A 14,912-nucleotide genomic window follows, 5' to 3' on the forward strand; every position below is an offset into this window, starting at 1 on the left:
TATGATCGGAATTACAGATGAACAGATCAGGGGCTACTTTTTATTATTATTTATTAAAGAAAATATACATAAATAATTTGGGGGCTATTGCCCCCAACAATGGTAGGATGTGGGCATCCTAAAAAGAGTAGAGCTCATATTGGCTACCTCATCCTTCTCTAGACCACTGATTGGGCAGCTCACCTTCATGATTATTGCATGGCAATGTCTAAAACATCTGTTTGAGATGCACTTTTTTTTTCAGTTACTTCAATTAAATTATATTCATATTATATTAAACTAATAAACAATATAACGTGATTAAATATTGACCCACCCAATCTGAAGGGCTGCTCCCTCTCATTATGTACATGAAAAGGAGTGGACCTAGGAGTGGAGGTTACTGTGTGTGTGTGTGTGTGTGTGTGTGTGTGTGTGTGTGTGTGTGTGTGTGTGTGTGTGTGTGTGTGACCTGCATTTGCCCCAGGATACATTTTCTTTTGACCTTACAATACATCTAAAGAGGTTATTACCAGAGTATCACTCCTGGAAGAAGCTTACATGCGTATTACTGAATGTGTGCAATAGCAGGTGCCGGAAGCCAGAATTCTCTCTTAAATGTTACTCTTCCCCTTCATTCTTGGCCGAGTTCCTGTCCCAGTCCCTGAGACCGAAACACAGCCGTGAGAGGATTTCCTGCCCTGATACACTCAAGCTATTTATACATCCTTTTGGCGGAGAGTCGGGAAAGGAGATACTGTTATGTGCCCCCAGAAAGTAATCAGTACCACGCCTACACGCACAGACGATCGCGCGCGTACCAACGCTTGCACGCTTGCAAAAACGCAGAAACACACACACACACACACACACACACACACACACAACACATACACGCACCACAACTTTCGAGCAGAAATACAAATGTTACCCCTTTAAAGCATACACTAATTTCAGCACTGTGCATTTAAAAGCACCAGAAGATAACATTATCTTGTCTCTAGAAAACGCACCCTTTGTAATAAAGGAAATTACTTCATTGTACAAACAATGTGAGAGCGGTCTGCCGGTTGTCTGGAACTTCGAAACAACCACATTGCTATTTGGGGGAACTGAGCGAAGTGGTGCGTATCAATGACACGTGACGTGCTGATGTGTGAATGGAGATTTCGAGAGAAAATGGAAGATAAAGTGATAATAGACTACAACGCACGGATAGTAATTCTGGTTATCAAATATAATTATTTTCATGACGCAATTATTTTAGGGGTGGATTAAATATTAGGAGAGCGCTCAGCTGACGGAATGCCATTGTTGGATTTGAATGAACGAAAAAGCAGCGCAGACTATGTACAGTAGATATTGCTTGTTCAGCTCCCGCGGGCGATAGCACACAGAGGTCGGTCTGTGAATCGTTCTCCACGAGGTTAGGCTACACAGAATCAATTGTCCGTGTGAAGGCAGTAGGCTACGGTAAGTGTATTTAAGGTCTTGGCAGTCAAGGCTCCGTGAACAGTTTCCCGTAGCATAACAACAGCTATGTCAGCAAGGCTCGGCGCGGCAGTTGATGCCGTACACTGGCACCTGTGGCTCCTTCCTTATCTGTCTAGAGCAGTCACAGTCAAGTTGGGCGATTGACTGTCTTTGATGTGGCGAGAACGTGCCCATCGCCGCGCAACGTTCGCTTTAGATACCGTTAAAGATTAATGCGGGAAAGCAGGATTATTGCAGTATTTTGCAAATGTGAAGCAAGCTTTCTCGTGAATGTTTTCCCCCATGCCAACGTATATGTAGATTATAAGTAAGTCATTTTAAAGTTGAAATGATATCTTGATTTTTTTGTGTGCATAATCTATTGTGGGCTGTATGTAACGGAAAAGTGTCTGACTCTGAAGGCAAGGGTGTATTCAAAGTACAAAACCCTTTTCGGTTACCTCAGGTTAACCGGAGGGTGTGCCGCGGTGACAAAAGAGAAAAGGCAACTAGAAATAGCGAGGTCGTGTAAAGGCCACGAGAAATGACAAGAATGTTCTCTAATGGCAAGCAGCTAATGGCACTGTTCCACAAGATGTCCCAGGATTGAGACTGGTTTTAAATGTAAGAAATCAGGTTTGTGGGCATCTCTATTTTTAATTGCCAAGTTACCTTAACGCGACATCGTATTAAATATGGAGTTGATTTCAGGTAGTTTGGAGATAAAAAAAATATTTTTACTTTGAAGACTTGTTTGTGCATTGCACATTTGGTGACATAGAAACACGAGTTCGTTGAATAGATCCTGTAGTTCAGAAGTGCGTTTTAATTCAAACAGATTGATTGATGGTTGATTGATTGGTTGATGTATTGATTTAAAGGATTTATGGAATGATTGACTGAAGGAGATTTTAAAGTAATACACATTCCCTCATAGACTAGTGAAGTCTTCACTGATAGCTATGAAGAAATACCACAGATTCCACGGATGTCACAGAGAATTAGATTTAATTTATTTTTGTTCCTTAATTTAGGTTTCATGTAGTCATACAATAGAATACATGCGGCCTACTGCCTGGACACGTTGCTTTTTGAAACACCTCTGTGAACCTGTATGCTTTTCTCCCAAAATTTCAAGCAGTCAGCATGATGCCGCCTCTATCTTTCGCTAGAAAGTCAATGTACAGTGGCTGTGTCAGTGGCTTTGTTATATTATTATAAGTTGAATAATTAAAAAAGTACTTTATTTTGGAGTATCGATTCCAGCAGCAGTGACAGCTTTCTGCTTTTATCACATCCGTATAATAATAACCATGTGAGCGGGAGTATGTAGACATGGGTGCTGGAGCTCATCCAAGACCAAGAACATGGGGTACCCATGACCCGGGACTTGGGGGACCCATGACCCGGGACTTGGGGGACCCAAGACCCAGGACATGGTGGACCCCAGACCCAGGACATGGGGGACCCCAGACCCAGAACATGGGGGACCCCTGAACATGGGGGACCCCAGACACAGAACATGGGGGACCCCAGACCCAGGACATGGGGGACCCTAGAGGGGTGTGCACGGTTCAGTTATAGCATGCTACCTTGGATGAACTTTAATCACAAACAACCCCTCCCTTGGATTGCTAATGTTCCTCATGCCAGCTCATATTTAATTTAATTCCATCTATCTGTCTCTTATCTTTCAGTTTCCTTTCTCTACATCTCTTCCTCCCCCTCCTTTTTCTCCCCCTTCATTCCACTGTCCCTCTCTCCCTCACTCTGACTCGCAGTTTAAATGCCACTCTGCTTCAAAACATGCCCTGACACGCCGAGAAATGGGAGGGGATAAAAAAAGAGGACAAGAAAAACCGGAGAGCAGCTGAGCAAGAGAAAGAGGAAGAAGGCGTGTGAAAGAGGAGGGAATTCTATCATAGCCAACCGAACCGAGAGAGAGAGAGAGAGAGAGACATAAGGCAAGAAACTTTGAGACAAATAGAAGAGGAGTAAGAAGAGAAAGAAGGACTTTCAGCAAGAGGCAGCAGACATTTGAAAGATGTAGGGAGCATGTTACGTTTCTGTGAGGGAGATAAAACAAGGAGATCTTATCTGTGGTGAAGTGAGCCCTCGTGGCAATCTCACATGGTCTGGCACTCACTCTCTCTTCTCTCCATCCCTCTCTCTCTTCTCTCTATCACTCTATCTCTTCTCTCTATCGCTCTCTCTTCTCTCTATCGCTCTCTCTTCTCTCTATCGCTCTCTCTCTAATCTCAGACAGAGAAGAGGAGCGGTGTTGACGACAGAGTCGCTAATGTAACCAAGTAGCGGCGGAGACCGTTCTGTTCATGGACCTTTTTTCTTTGTTCGGTGATTCTGACCTAAGGATGATGCTGAAGTAGCAGTCACACTGACTTCTGGAGACGCCTCTGGAGAGATAACGGCTCCTACTACACTCCCCCGAGTGTTTGAACAACGGATCCAACTTTGCTCCCCACCGAAGGGAAGGATTAATTGTCTGGAATGGCATCACAGAGAGCTATCGACTCATAGCGTCCGACGCAGCACTTTCAGTGTTTGACACTTGTGGAAAACGCCTCTGCTCACTGCCAGCGTTGTCAGAGGTGTGACCCGTGCAGTCAAACCAAACACGAAACTGTAACAGGCCCTGGGAGAGTGGGGGCAGAGTATGGGGCGTGGTGGCCGAGGTGGAGTGACTCCTGTTTGGTTCCCAGGGGCCAGATGAGCGGGAGCAGCCAAAGTCCCAGCCTGCTCCGGGGCCGCCGCTTCTACTGCCGGGAATGGGCCCTGGACAAGCTCCGGCGCTGCTTGGAGGCCAGATCCGCACCTGGCCGCCCCCCAGGGGTGCTGGTGACTGGGGGCCCCGGGGCCGGGAAGACGGCCCTGTGCACGGAGGCGGTGTGGCCCACGTCGGACGCCGGGCTGGCGGCCGGGCTGGCGCCTCGCTGCCTGGCGTTTCACTTCTGCCAGCGGGAGGACGGGAGGAGCGCGGTGCTGTGGCGGTTCGTCCTGGGCCTGGTTGATCAGCTGAAGGCCAGCCCCCTCCTGCCCTCGGGGTACAGGGACACGCTGGCCTCCCCCTCTGTGGCTCCGACGCTGGATCCTCGGCACTGCCAGAGGGACCCGGTTAACACCTTCAAAAGGTCTGCTCTCTCACTGTTGTCCTCCGGCATTCCCGACCAACTATCTGTTAGACAGCTTGGTGAATAGCTCCGCTTTGATGTGAATTTAATATATTCCGTCTGCGGAAGAGAATGTGAAATTCCTCCGGAGGGATTTCAGGGTTGTCAAACCCCCAGCGCTGAGTCACTCCGATTGATAGAGGGAATGAATACATTCGGGAAATAAACCCTGTTGTTTGAAACATATTAGTTACTGTCACTGTGGAGTTTAAATTGCCATATTAGTTGAATGCATAAGGAAAGTGAAAATGATAACACCACCACCTCTAACAGTGAGTTTCAATTAACATTCTGATGTCATTTACATTTCCACTGTCAAAGTCTGTCACTGGTAATGCTGCTCAGTCATACAAAGACCAAAAGAGCCACAGGAAAAAGCAAGCGATTGTCCCGCTTCCTTTGCTTATATATTTATTTATTTCCTCATAATACGAGCCATTCAGGCCTCTCACAATGGATGGCCAGTCCGAATGAACGCTACAATGCCGTTTACCACACATCGTTTGCACATAAAGGACAAAGACGTGAAAAATGTGTCTCCTGACGCAGAGATGGGAGTTGTTGGTACTGCCGGCCAGGTCGCCTTCTCACGAGACCCTCTGTCTCCTGCTGCTTTACTGACTCTGGACATTGGTGGGATGTACATGCAATATAGGGATGTGACAAACGGACGTTTTCTGTTCAAAGGAAAGAAATTATTATAATAATTGTTTTTTTTGGAGGGAGGGGGGGGGGTTCTTAACGTTAGGGATCCCAGTTTGTGTAAACAGTCACTTCCCCTGACACCATTCCCCTCTCCCTGCTCTGTGTCCAGTGTGAGGAACAGGGCCACATTCAACACGGCCCTCACGCTGACCTTTAGCTGGGAGCCGGGGATGCTTCAAGCCTGAGTGAGAGAAAGGAGCTCTGGTTGAGCTGCTCTCATGTGAACACAGAACGGAGGGAACACAGGCTTGAGGTGGCGGTCGTGGATTTGAGCAGATGCTAGCTGCGGCCGTTAATGCTGGCAACGGCCTATAACTGTTAGTTTACAGGGTGAGCCTCCGGCAATGCCTAGTGGACCCCGCCTACCTTAAGGGAATTGCTTTTTTATAGAGCATTCACACTGCCTTTTTATAGAGCTTTGACACTGCCTTTTTATAGAGCTTTCACACTGCCTTTTTATAGAGCTTTCACACTGCCTTTTTATAGAGTTTTGACACTGCCTTTTTATAGAGCTTTCACAATGCCTTCTATTCATCTGTATTGTCTCATAGAATTTGTAGGTTATTCTTTGTAGTCTAGGTCCGTAATGTTGATTTGCTATGCCTCGCGGCGTAGTCAAGCCCATCTCCGCACCTTGTCCAATGAGAGCAGGGTGGAGTAGATCAAAAGCCGGGCTTCTGCCTGGACCACAGGGACAGGCTGGAAAAGGTCTGAGTCAGTCAAAGGGCTGGATCACCTGGATCTGGGCGCCCGTACACACACACACACACACACACACGTACACACTCACAGGGCGTGTCCCCTTCATGATATTACTAATGCAAGCAAACGTGCGATAACCCTGTAGCCTAGATGTTCCGGTCCTCAGCCCATGTTCTCATTTCAATCCATATCTTAATAGGCTGTAAGAGTGTGTCGTTCGCTGTGGTCCTTTGTGATGAAACGAGGACAGCCTTGTAACAATTCTGTTCAGTGAGCTTTACTTCTCCTGCATTTCATTGACTTGCACCTTCTTTTGGATACTTCGTCCAAAGCGTTGCAGAGTGAAATCATTGTGGAGTGAATGGGTGTGAATGACTGCTTCCTTCTGGTCTCTGAATAGTGTCCCCATCGACGCAGACCAACAGGGTATATATACAGTGTATATCGTTGAATAACCTTTCCATTTGTTAAATCTAACACTTCATCACAGTCGTATCTCTGCAGCTGCCGTGTCGTGTGCGAGGAGAGATAAGGTGTTAAAACATGTACACCGCAGTCATGCCAGCGCCCACTTTGTCTTTCACACACGCACACACATTTCTTTCATCCAGCAGAGGCTCTTAGCCGATGCAACGGCGGTCAGGGTGATCTGCCTTGCTCAAGCACATAAAGGCATATTTTTCACCTTGCTTGCTCAATGATTTAGCGTGGACACACACACACACACACACACACATAATTCCTGCATTGTGCAATCTGCATTCCTGCATTGTGCTAGGTATGGTGAGGCCACACTTGCATGAATTAGGAACATAATATTGGAGTGTCCTCTACAAGTGTGTCTCTGTGAGGGGGGAGGAAGTGGACGGTAGGGGTGAGACAAGAGGGGGGAGGATTAGTATATCCCACAACTCCACATGAATACGTTCTTTTAAACAGTGGGACCCACTAAGTTCGTTTGACACGGCGTTGTCCCACCAGTGTCTGTTTTCTGTATCCTAGTCGTCACGCTTGTCTTAACCCCGGTCACTTCAGACGAGGATCGCAGCATCTTCTGCTGGAAGGCCCCGTTTTAATGGGTAGCATGTGATGACATCCGTCTCTGTGTCTGCCTCGGGTTGCTCTTTGGCTTTTGAGGCGGGCGGGGTGTCTGTGAAGCAGTTTGTGACAAATACTGATTGACTGTTTTGAGATTACAATCACAATGGAAGGCTTGAAGACTAACACACTGTGTGTGAATGTACTCATATCCCTGCTTCATGAGGACACTAATGTTATGAAAATCGAAACACATTGAACTTATTTGTGAAAGTAAACATGAAATGATGTTATGAACTTGTGTGTTTTGTAGACTTGGGGTTAGTTTTAAGTGTAGGTTTTGGTAAAGTGTGTGTGTGTATGTATGTGTGTGTGTGTGTGTAACCAGGGCGGTGCAGGAAATATCAGAGCTTCTTAAGAACTTAGTCACTTTTCCCCAAAGAGAATGAGACAGGCTTAGGGAGTGAGACAGGCTTAAGGAATGAAGATAAGGTGAGAGAGTGAGACAGGCATAGGGAGTGAGACAGGCTTAAGGAATGAAGATATGGGGAGAGACTGAGACAGGCTTAGGGAGTGAGACAGGGTGAGAGTGAGACAGGGTGAGAGTAAGACAGGCTTAGGGAGTGAATACATAGTGAGGGAGTGAGACGGGTGAGAGAGTGAGACAGGCTTAGGGAGTGAATACATAGTGAGGGAGTGAGACATGCTTAGGGAGTGAGACAGGTTTAGGGAGTGAAGCCAGAGTGAGGGAATGAGATATGGTTTAGAGATTTGAACCAGTGGTCTGAAAGGCTTGCCTGATAGCTCTAGTAGATCAGCCAAAGTCCAGTGAATATAAGGGAGAATATGCCACCCACTCATGATAACACAGTTCTGCTCTACTTCCATAAAACTAGTGTTATGCTGCAGCCTTCATTACTGTTCATTAAGGTCGTTTCCATCCACAGCATTACACAGCCTGTGTTGACAGTCAGTCCCAGAATGATGCAAGTGTGTCGGTACACTACGGCTGTTTGATCTGTTCCTTCTCCACGTGTGACGAAATACCAGCTACATTCCATTCAAAGAATAACATCTTCCTCATCTTTCACTTCCCTATCTCCGCCCCCCCACCCACCTCTCCAGGGCAGTGTTGTTGCCCTTGCTGGACCTCCAACCCCCTGCACATCCTCTGTTTCTCCTTGTGGACTCCTTGGACTCAGAGGGCCTGGGTGCCGGCGAGGAGCCCAGCTGTGCCAGGGCCCCAGACGGCAGCAGCTCCATCTCTGAACTCCTGTCCAGCCACCAGCACCTCCTTCCTGGCTGGCTGCTGCTGGTCTGCTCCGTACGCAGACAGAACCAGGCTCTGTGCAAGATGTTCTCAGGTATGTCTGCGCTGGTCCTCCGTCTGACGCTAAAGACAAATGATCCGCAGTCTGTCGCAGCAGGACGTCGCTTGCAGTTTGTAGTTTCCACATTGACATTTCCTCCTTGATTTCCTCAAAATGTTTCAAGCCCATTAATTACCATCGTCATACTATTTGTTTATCAGTCATTTCCTGCTGCTATTGGAAATGACTGCCCCCTACTGAAATGATTTCCCCTACTGTTTCCAATTAAGATCCAACATGTTAAAACTCAGTTTTCTGTAGGGTGGGATGTCTGTGACTCCTACTGATGGGATGTCGGCCTCTTTCCATACTGATGGAATGTGTGTTTTACTTCACTCTAACAGTAAAACGGCTTAGTTTGGTGCCAGTGTTGCATGTCCATTTGTTGTCAAAACACGTCCTAACATGGCTGATTACTGTGGCTGTGTTTATAACAGCTGTAGTGGCCTCGGGCACAGGGAACAAACAACACTGTCTTCTTGTTTTCAACATGAATATTATCTCTGGTCAGGCTTTTTAACAGCATTTTTTTCTTTTTTTTACTGAAATTAGTATGATTCTGCTTGGTATTTTCTATGCCTTTCGTTTTGCAGTTCCCTGGCACCAACTATGAATACATTGTGCAGTATAAACCATAGACAGGACCAGTCTAAAGTTTGAATGGATGAGTGTGTTCAAATATTTGATAGTGTTACGTACTGTACGTTTATCTCTGGTCCGAATACAGTTGAATGCTACAACCAAGTTCAAAACCTCCTTCTGATAAATCAAAATATTCTCTCTTTCCCTCTCTCTCCTCCTCTCTCTCTCCATCCATCTCTCCATCCCTCTCTCCATCCATCTCTCCCTCTGTTAGGGTTCCGCAAGCTGTGTCTGGATGACCTGCGGAAGCCTGCCCCGGTGCGTGACGTGCAGCAGTACATCCTGCAGAGGCTGGACCAGGAGGGGGCGCTGCGTCGCCAGCTGACCCCCGAGACGGCCGACATGCTCAACCTGCTGCACATAAAGAGTGGCGGCTGCTTCCTCTTCCTGGAACGCGTTCTGGACGGCGTGGCGGGGGCCCTCGTGGGGCTCCGGGAGATCCGGGACATCCCCGGTACCCTGAACGGCCTCTACCTCTGGCTGTGTCAGAGACTGTTCCCCAGGGGCCTCTTCCTCCAGGTCAGGCCCATCCTCAACACCCTCCTGGCCTCCCCCAAACCCCTTACCGCCCAGGAGATCTACACCGCAGTCTGGACCCAGAACTTGTCCCTCAGCTACCCAGTCTTCCAGGACAAGCTGCAGGCTCTGTCCACCCTGCTCGCAGATGGCCCGGGAGGCAGTAGGCTCCTGTTCCACGCCAGCTTTGCAGAGTGGTTAACGGACGTGAAGTACTGCACTCAGAAGTACCTGTGTAGCACAGCTGAGGGTCACATTATGCTGGCCATGGCTCTCACCCTGCGCGGCCCGCATCTCAACACCGAGGACACCTGTCAGGTGGCCTCTCACCTGGTCAGCTCCGGCGTGCACAAGGACAACCCCGCCCTTCTGTCCCTGTGGTTGATGTGGGCTAACGTTCCCCCTCTGGCCCCTGCCCCCGACACCGCCTCTCATCCCCCCGTCCTCGTCAGGCCGGAGGTGCTCCAGCTGCTGATGAAGAGCGGGGTGTTCCCTCCCTCGCTCACCCCAGACAGAGGCTCCGGAGTGGGGGTACACTGTGCGGGTGGAGGGGGGACGTTGCTCCGACGAGCCCTGGAGAGGAAGGAATCGCTGACTGTGCTACTGGACAGCGGGGTCAGCGTGAACCGGACCGACCCCAAAGACGGACGCACCCTCCTGGCCAGTGCCGCCCACGCCGGTTCCGACGAGGTGGTCCAGCTACTTCTGTCCCGGGGCGCTGACCCCCTGATCAGCGACCACCAGGGCCAGACCTCTCTGACGCTGGCAGCCAGGCAGGGCCACGTGGGGGTGCTGGGGGTCCTGCTGACCTGGGCCAGGGGCCAGGGGCCGGCGGTCTCCGCGGAGATGTTGGAGCACGCCGACAGCGAGGGCTGGACGGCCTTGCGCTCCGCAGCCTGGGGCGGCCACACCGAGGCCGTCCACATGCTGCTGGAGACGGGCGCAGAGGTGGACCAGTCGGACGCCGAGGGCCGGACGGCGCTGAGAGCGGCGGCCTGGGGAGGCCACGAAGAGATCCTCCTGACGCTGCTGGACCACGGGGGGCAGGTGGACAAGGCTGACCGGGAGGGGCGCACGCCGCTGATCGCCGCCGCCTACATGGGTCACCGGGAGGCGGTGGAGATCCTGCTGGATCGCGGGGCGGAGGTCGACCTGGCCGACGGGGACGGACGCACCGCCCTGTCGGTGGCCGCCCTCTGTGTGCCCACGGTGGCCGGAGTCAAAGGTTACGGTGACGTGGCCAGCCTGCTGTTGGAGCGTGGGGCGAACCCCGGGCATAGGGACAAGGACGGAATGACCCCTCTGCTGCTGGCGGCGTCCGAAGGTCACGAGGAGGTGGTGGAGCTGCTGCTGGAGGCCGGCGCCGACGTGGACGAGAGCGCTGGGCCGCGGGCCACTGCCACAGCCGCTGTCACACCGCTGCTGGCGGCCGCCGCCATGGGCCACGCCGGCACGGTGGGCAGGCTGCTGTTCTGGGGCGCGGCAGTGGACGGCATCGACGCGGAGGGTCGCACGGCCCTAAGCTTGGCCGCGGCGCGAGGAAGCGTGGCGGTGGTCCGAGCCCTCCTGGACCGGGGCCTGGACGAGAACCACAAAGACGACCTGGGTTGGACCCCGCTGCACGCCGCCGCCTGCGAAGGCCACCGGGTCATCTGTGCCGCCCTGACGGAGTGCGGAAGCATGGCGAGGGTCGCGGAGATGGACGTGGAGGGTCGGACACCACTCATCCTGGCTGCCCAGGAGGGCCACTGTGGCACGGTGAGGCTCCTACTGGACCGCCGCTCGCCCATCGACCACCGCGCGTATGACGGCCACTCCGCCCTGAGCGGCAGCGCCTTGGAGGGCCATGCCGACGTGGCAGAGCTGTTGATGAAGCGTGGTTCGGACACGGACGTGAGGGACGCCGAGGGCCGTCCGCTCCTCTACCTCCTGGTGCTGGAGGGTCACATGGACATGGCTGCCCTCCTCATGGAGAAAGGAGGTGTGCCCCTGGAGTCCCGGGACGGGGAAGGACGCACGGCGCTTCACGTGGCCTCCTGGCAGGGCAACGCTGAGGCAGTGGGGCTGCTGCTGAGACGCGGGGCGGACCCCAACGCCCAGGACGCGGAGGGCCGCCCACCGCTGCACTCCGTGGCGTGGAGGGGTCACGTGGAGCCCTGCCGGCTGCTCCTGGGGGCCAGTGGGGTCAACGTGGATCTGGCCTGCCGCCGGGAAGGGGCCACCGCGCTGAGCATCGCGGCTCAGGAGGGCCACGCCAACATCGTGGCCATGCTGCTGGAGAGAGGGGCCAACCCGGAGCACGTAGATAAGTACGGCCGCAGCCCTGTGAAGGTGGCGGGGAAGAGGGGCCACTTCACCATCGTCCGGCTCCTGGAGAGCCACGGGGCCAAGCCGTATCCAGGGCTCCTGTCCCACACCCACCCACTGTCCCCGCTGGCGTCCACCACCAAGAGCCCGTCCTCGGCTAGCTCGGGGAGTAACGGTGGCCGGGCGGCGCCTGGTCACGGGGCTGCCGCCTCCAGCTCCTCTACCTCCTGCTCCCCGGGCTCCACGGCCGAGCGCCTCCACTCCGCCCAGGGCTCCCAGACATCCTCCTCCACCGCCTGCTCCCAGGCGACGGTGCTGACGGTGCCCGCGGACAGCCTCAGCTTCACCCAGCAGATCCAGCAGCACTCGCTGCCCCGCAGCCGCTCCCGCCCCTCCACCCTGCCCCAGCCTGGCTCCGCTCACGGCAGCACCCGCAGGGTTCAGTGCCCCAAGGCCAGCCCTCCTCCGTCCAGCCTCGGCACCGTCGCGGCCGTGTTGCACGACTCTGAGCGGCCCTACACGAGCTACCCAGCAGCGTTTGACTACCCTGCCAAACACACACCCCCCAGCCTTGTCCTGGACGACCGGCCGCAAAATGGGGGCCGGTGGAACTCTGTCATGGCCTCCCTGGGGGTCACGCCTGGGCAAGATTTGGCCAAGACATGGGACAATCCTCCAATGGGGTACCCCTGCCAGCTGCAGAGCCCCGCCCAGAGCGAGCCATGGGAGGGGCTCTACAAGATGTCCCTCACCTGTGCCTTACCTGAGGATTCTGTGGTCGCCATGACCACCACAGACCCTCTGCTGAAACTGAAACAGGCCATCAAGCTGCAGTTTGAAGGTCCCAGCAGCGCTGCCTTATGCAAGAGGGAGACACCCCTGTGAACTCATAGCTGTGGTGAGTCCGGTCTGTTTGTCACCAAAGAAAGGAACAGGCTGTCTTTAAGGGCCCAGTGCTGTCAAACAAATCATCTATCTTTTTTTCATTCTTTTTTTTTTATACAGATTCAGGTCAGAATAATAGTAAGATAATTTGAAAATTTTGATAACAGCATTTTTGTTTAATTTTATCCCTGGAATTTTTGCTTATTCAGTTGGCCCACTTTTGGGTAGTTTTGACCCACTTTATGTCTCCCATTTAAATGTATTGTAGTACATTGTAGTAGAACAATTATTTGACTGTTCATCTAAGTTGTTCATCTGGGATTGGGGGTTGGCTCTAAACCATGTTCTCAGCCAGCTGGGGTTGTGGATGTGAATATCATCAAATGTATTTACTAACACCAACTAGAGCAGACTGAGCATTTCAAGACCCAAAAGAGGCAAATCAATTATATAAAATAAAATTCTGAATAGATGTTGGTAGTCTTTTGTCTTAAATGAACACATTGATTTGTTAGACAAAGTAAGTAATGGTTTAAAAGACAGCGTAGTGACCTTTAACACTAGCCTTAGGGAATTTAAGCTTTGTAACAGAGGCTTGAAAATTGTCATTGAAAAGCACAGTTTAGAGCAGGCAGAGCACTAAAATAATATATGTTGTTGGTTCAACTTGTGCCACCAGGTCCTTTCCTTTGAGGTGGTACGTTTAAAGGAATGCCTGGAACTTTAATGACCGCATTCTCTGTTTTAGGTGGACGTGAACATTTAAAGAGTTCAAGGGGCCATTTTCACTGTAGCTACTGGCTCTGTTGGGGCAGATGAGAGACTTCTCTCTCCGCCTCAACGGCCCCACGCCCTCGGCTCAGAGGAACAGAGGAGAAATGGAGAGACTATAAGACTTCAAAGCTGTTTACATTCCGGCCTTTTCGGTTGCCTGTTTTCGAGCAGTGGGCAGCTGTGGCTGAACAGTGGACACGTATGCGCCTTCACACACATACGCGGACGCTCACAAACACAGAGCGCACACTCATTATAGACAAAGCCTTGCCTCTTCTTTTCCTGTTTAGTTGAGTCTAGGTTCAACACTCCAAGGTCAGGACAACACAAGATTCCACATGGAACTGTTTGAGAATAAACAAATGATTGGGACCAGCATGTTGCTGGAAAACGTTGCCCAGTGTTCAGGATATCAAATTGTAACTGGCTGTAGAAAAGAATCCTTTCAAACGCCCAATGGAATAGAGTCGTAATAAAGCAGTAATGCTACGTTTTCATGCGTTAGCCTGCAGAAATGCATTCCGATTGTGTTAATATTTCACTATGACGGCGATGTTTTTGCGCTGCTCTCAGTCACCCCCTTTAGTAACTGAACACGGAAGTTGGTCCCTAGCTGAATAGTAACGCAAAAAGTTATAGTAATGCAAAAATAGTTCCTCTTGTCCTAACCTTGTAGGGCTGAGACTGTCCTGCAGGACAGACACCAGTGGGGCGCGGAGGGGAAGCGTGAGAGAGTGTGACAAGGACATAAAACAGCACACACACACACAGCTTTTCCATTCAGAGAGCCACTAATTAGTGTTTCCTCTCTTAGCCCAAAACAAGGATGTGTGTCACTCTGGTGTCTGATGCTTGACCAACAGAAAGTACTGTATTTCAACACGAGAACAGAGCAGGTATCATGTGAAGGCGCGCTCTCACGCAGGCGAGACGAATTGGCCAGGTGAATGACGAGAACCCACTCGCACAGGAGGATTTTATACCACAACGCGGTCTATAAGTGTCTATAAGGCCACTTATCTTTGTCAGGGCTTTGCTCTGTTTTACTCTTTAACCTGGGACACGTCAGGTATTGTTTATGAATGTGTCAACATTCAAGCCGTGGGGGATGCTGGCCAAACCAAACACAGCAGAAAACACATGACGACTGCCAAAGCCGACCTAGCCTGCAGTCAGCAGTCCTGTCGGATCGCTGGAGAGTTTACGACATGAACTATAAAACCTCTGCCGACCAGTGTAAGTGCACAGGCTAGGACATTGTCAGTAGAAGGCTGTTGGAATGCTTGTAATGGCCTGGACCTGAAAAAAAAAATATGACAGGTTACAAAATTAA

General features: G+C 51.2%; 1 protein-coding gene across 3 annotated transcripts; it reads left to right on the forward strand.

The window, feature by feature from the left end:
- Positions 1–1,109: 1,109 nt before the first annotated feature.
- On the forward strand, positions 1,110–14,699 carry ankrd50l (ankyrin repeat domain 50-like). Of its 3 annotated transcripts, XM_029115816.2 has the most exons (6): positions 1,110–1,452; positions 3,150–3,498; positions 3,715–4,601; positions 8,211–8,449; positions 9,312–12,818; positions 13,554–14,699. In XM_029115816.2, the coding sequence occupies exons 3-5, from the start codon at positions 4,180–4,182 to the stop codon at positions 12,803–12,805; spliced, it is 4,155 nt and encodes a 1,384-aa protein (XP_028971649.2). In that variant the 5' UTR covers positions 1,110–1,452; positions 3,150–3,498; positions 3,715–4,179; the 3' UTR covers positions 12,806–12,818; positions 13,554–14,699. The 3 variants fall into 3 exon arrangements, with proteins under 3 accessions (XP_028971649.2, XP_028971650.2, XP_028971651.2); XM_029115817.2 differs by lacking the exon at positions 3,150–3,498; XM_029115818.2 differs by lacking the exons at positions 1,110–1,452; positions 3,150–3,498 and adding an exon at positions 2,061–2,076.
- The last annotated feature ends 213 nt before the right edge of the window (positions 14,700–14,912 follow it).

This window comes from Esox lucius, chromosome 20 (assembly GCF_011004845.1).
Source record: "Esox lucius isolate fEsoLuc1 chromosome 20, fEsoLuc1.pri, whole genome shotgun sequence".
NCBI lineage: Eukaryota > Metazoa > Chordata > Actinopteri > Esociformes > Esocidae > Esox > Esox lucius.

Bases quoted from the DNA above. Each gene is read 5' to 3' on its own strand.
- ankrd50l (XM_029115816.2), top strand. From the start codon at position 4,180: ATGAGCGGGAGCAGCCAAAGTCCCAGCCTGCTCCGGGGCCGCCGCTTC. The intron at 4,602-8,210 runs GTCTGCTCTCTC...CCACCTCTCCAG, and splicing joins CCGGTTAACACCTTCAAAAG to GGCAGTGTTGTTGCCCTTGC. The intron at 8,450-9,311 runs GTATGTCTGCGC...TCCCTCTGTTAG, and splicing joins TCTGTGCAAGATGTTCTCAG to GGTTCCGCAAGCTGTGTCTG.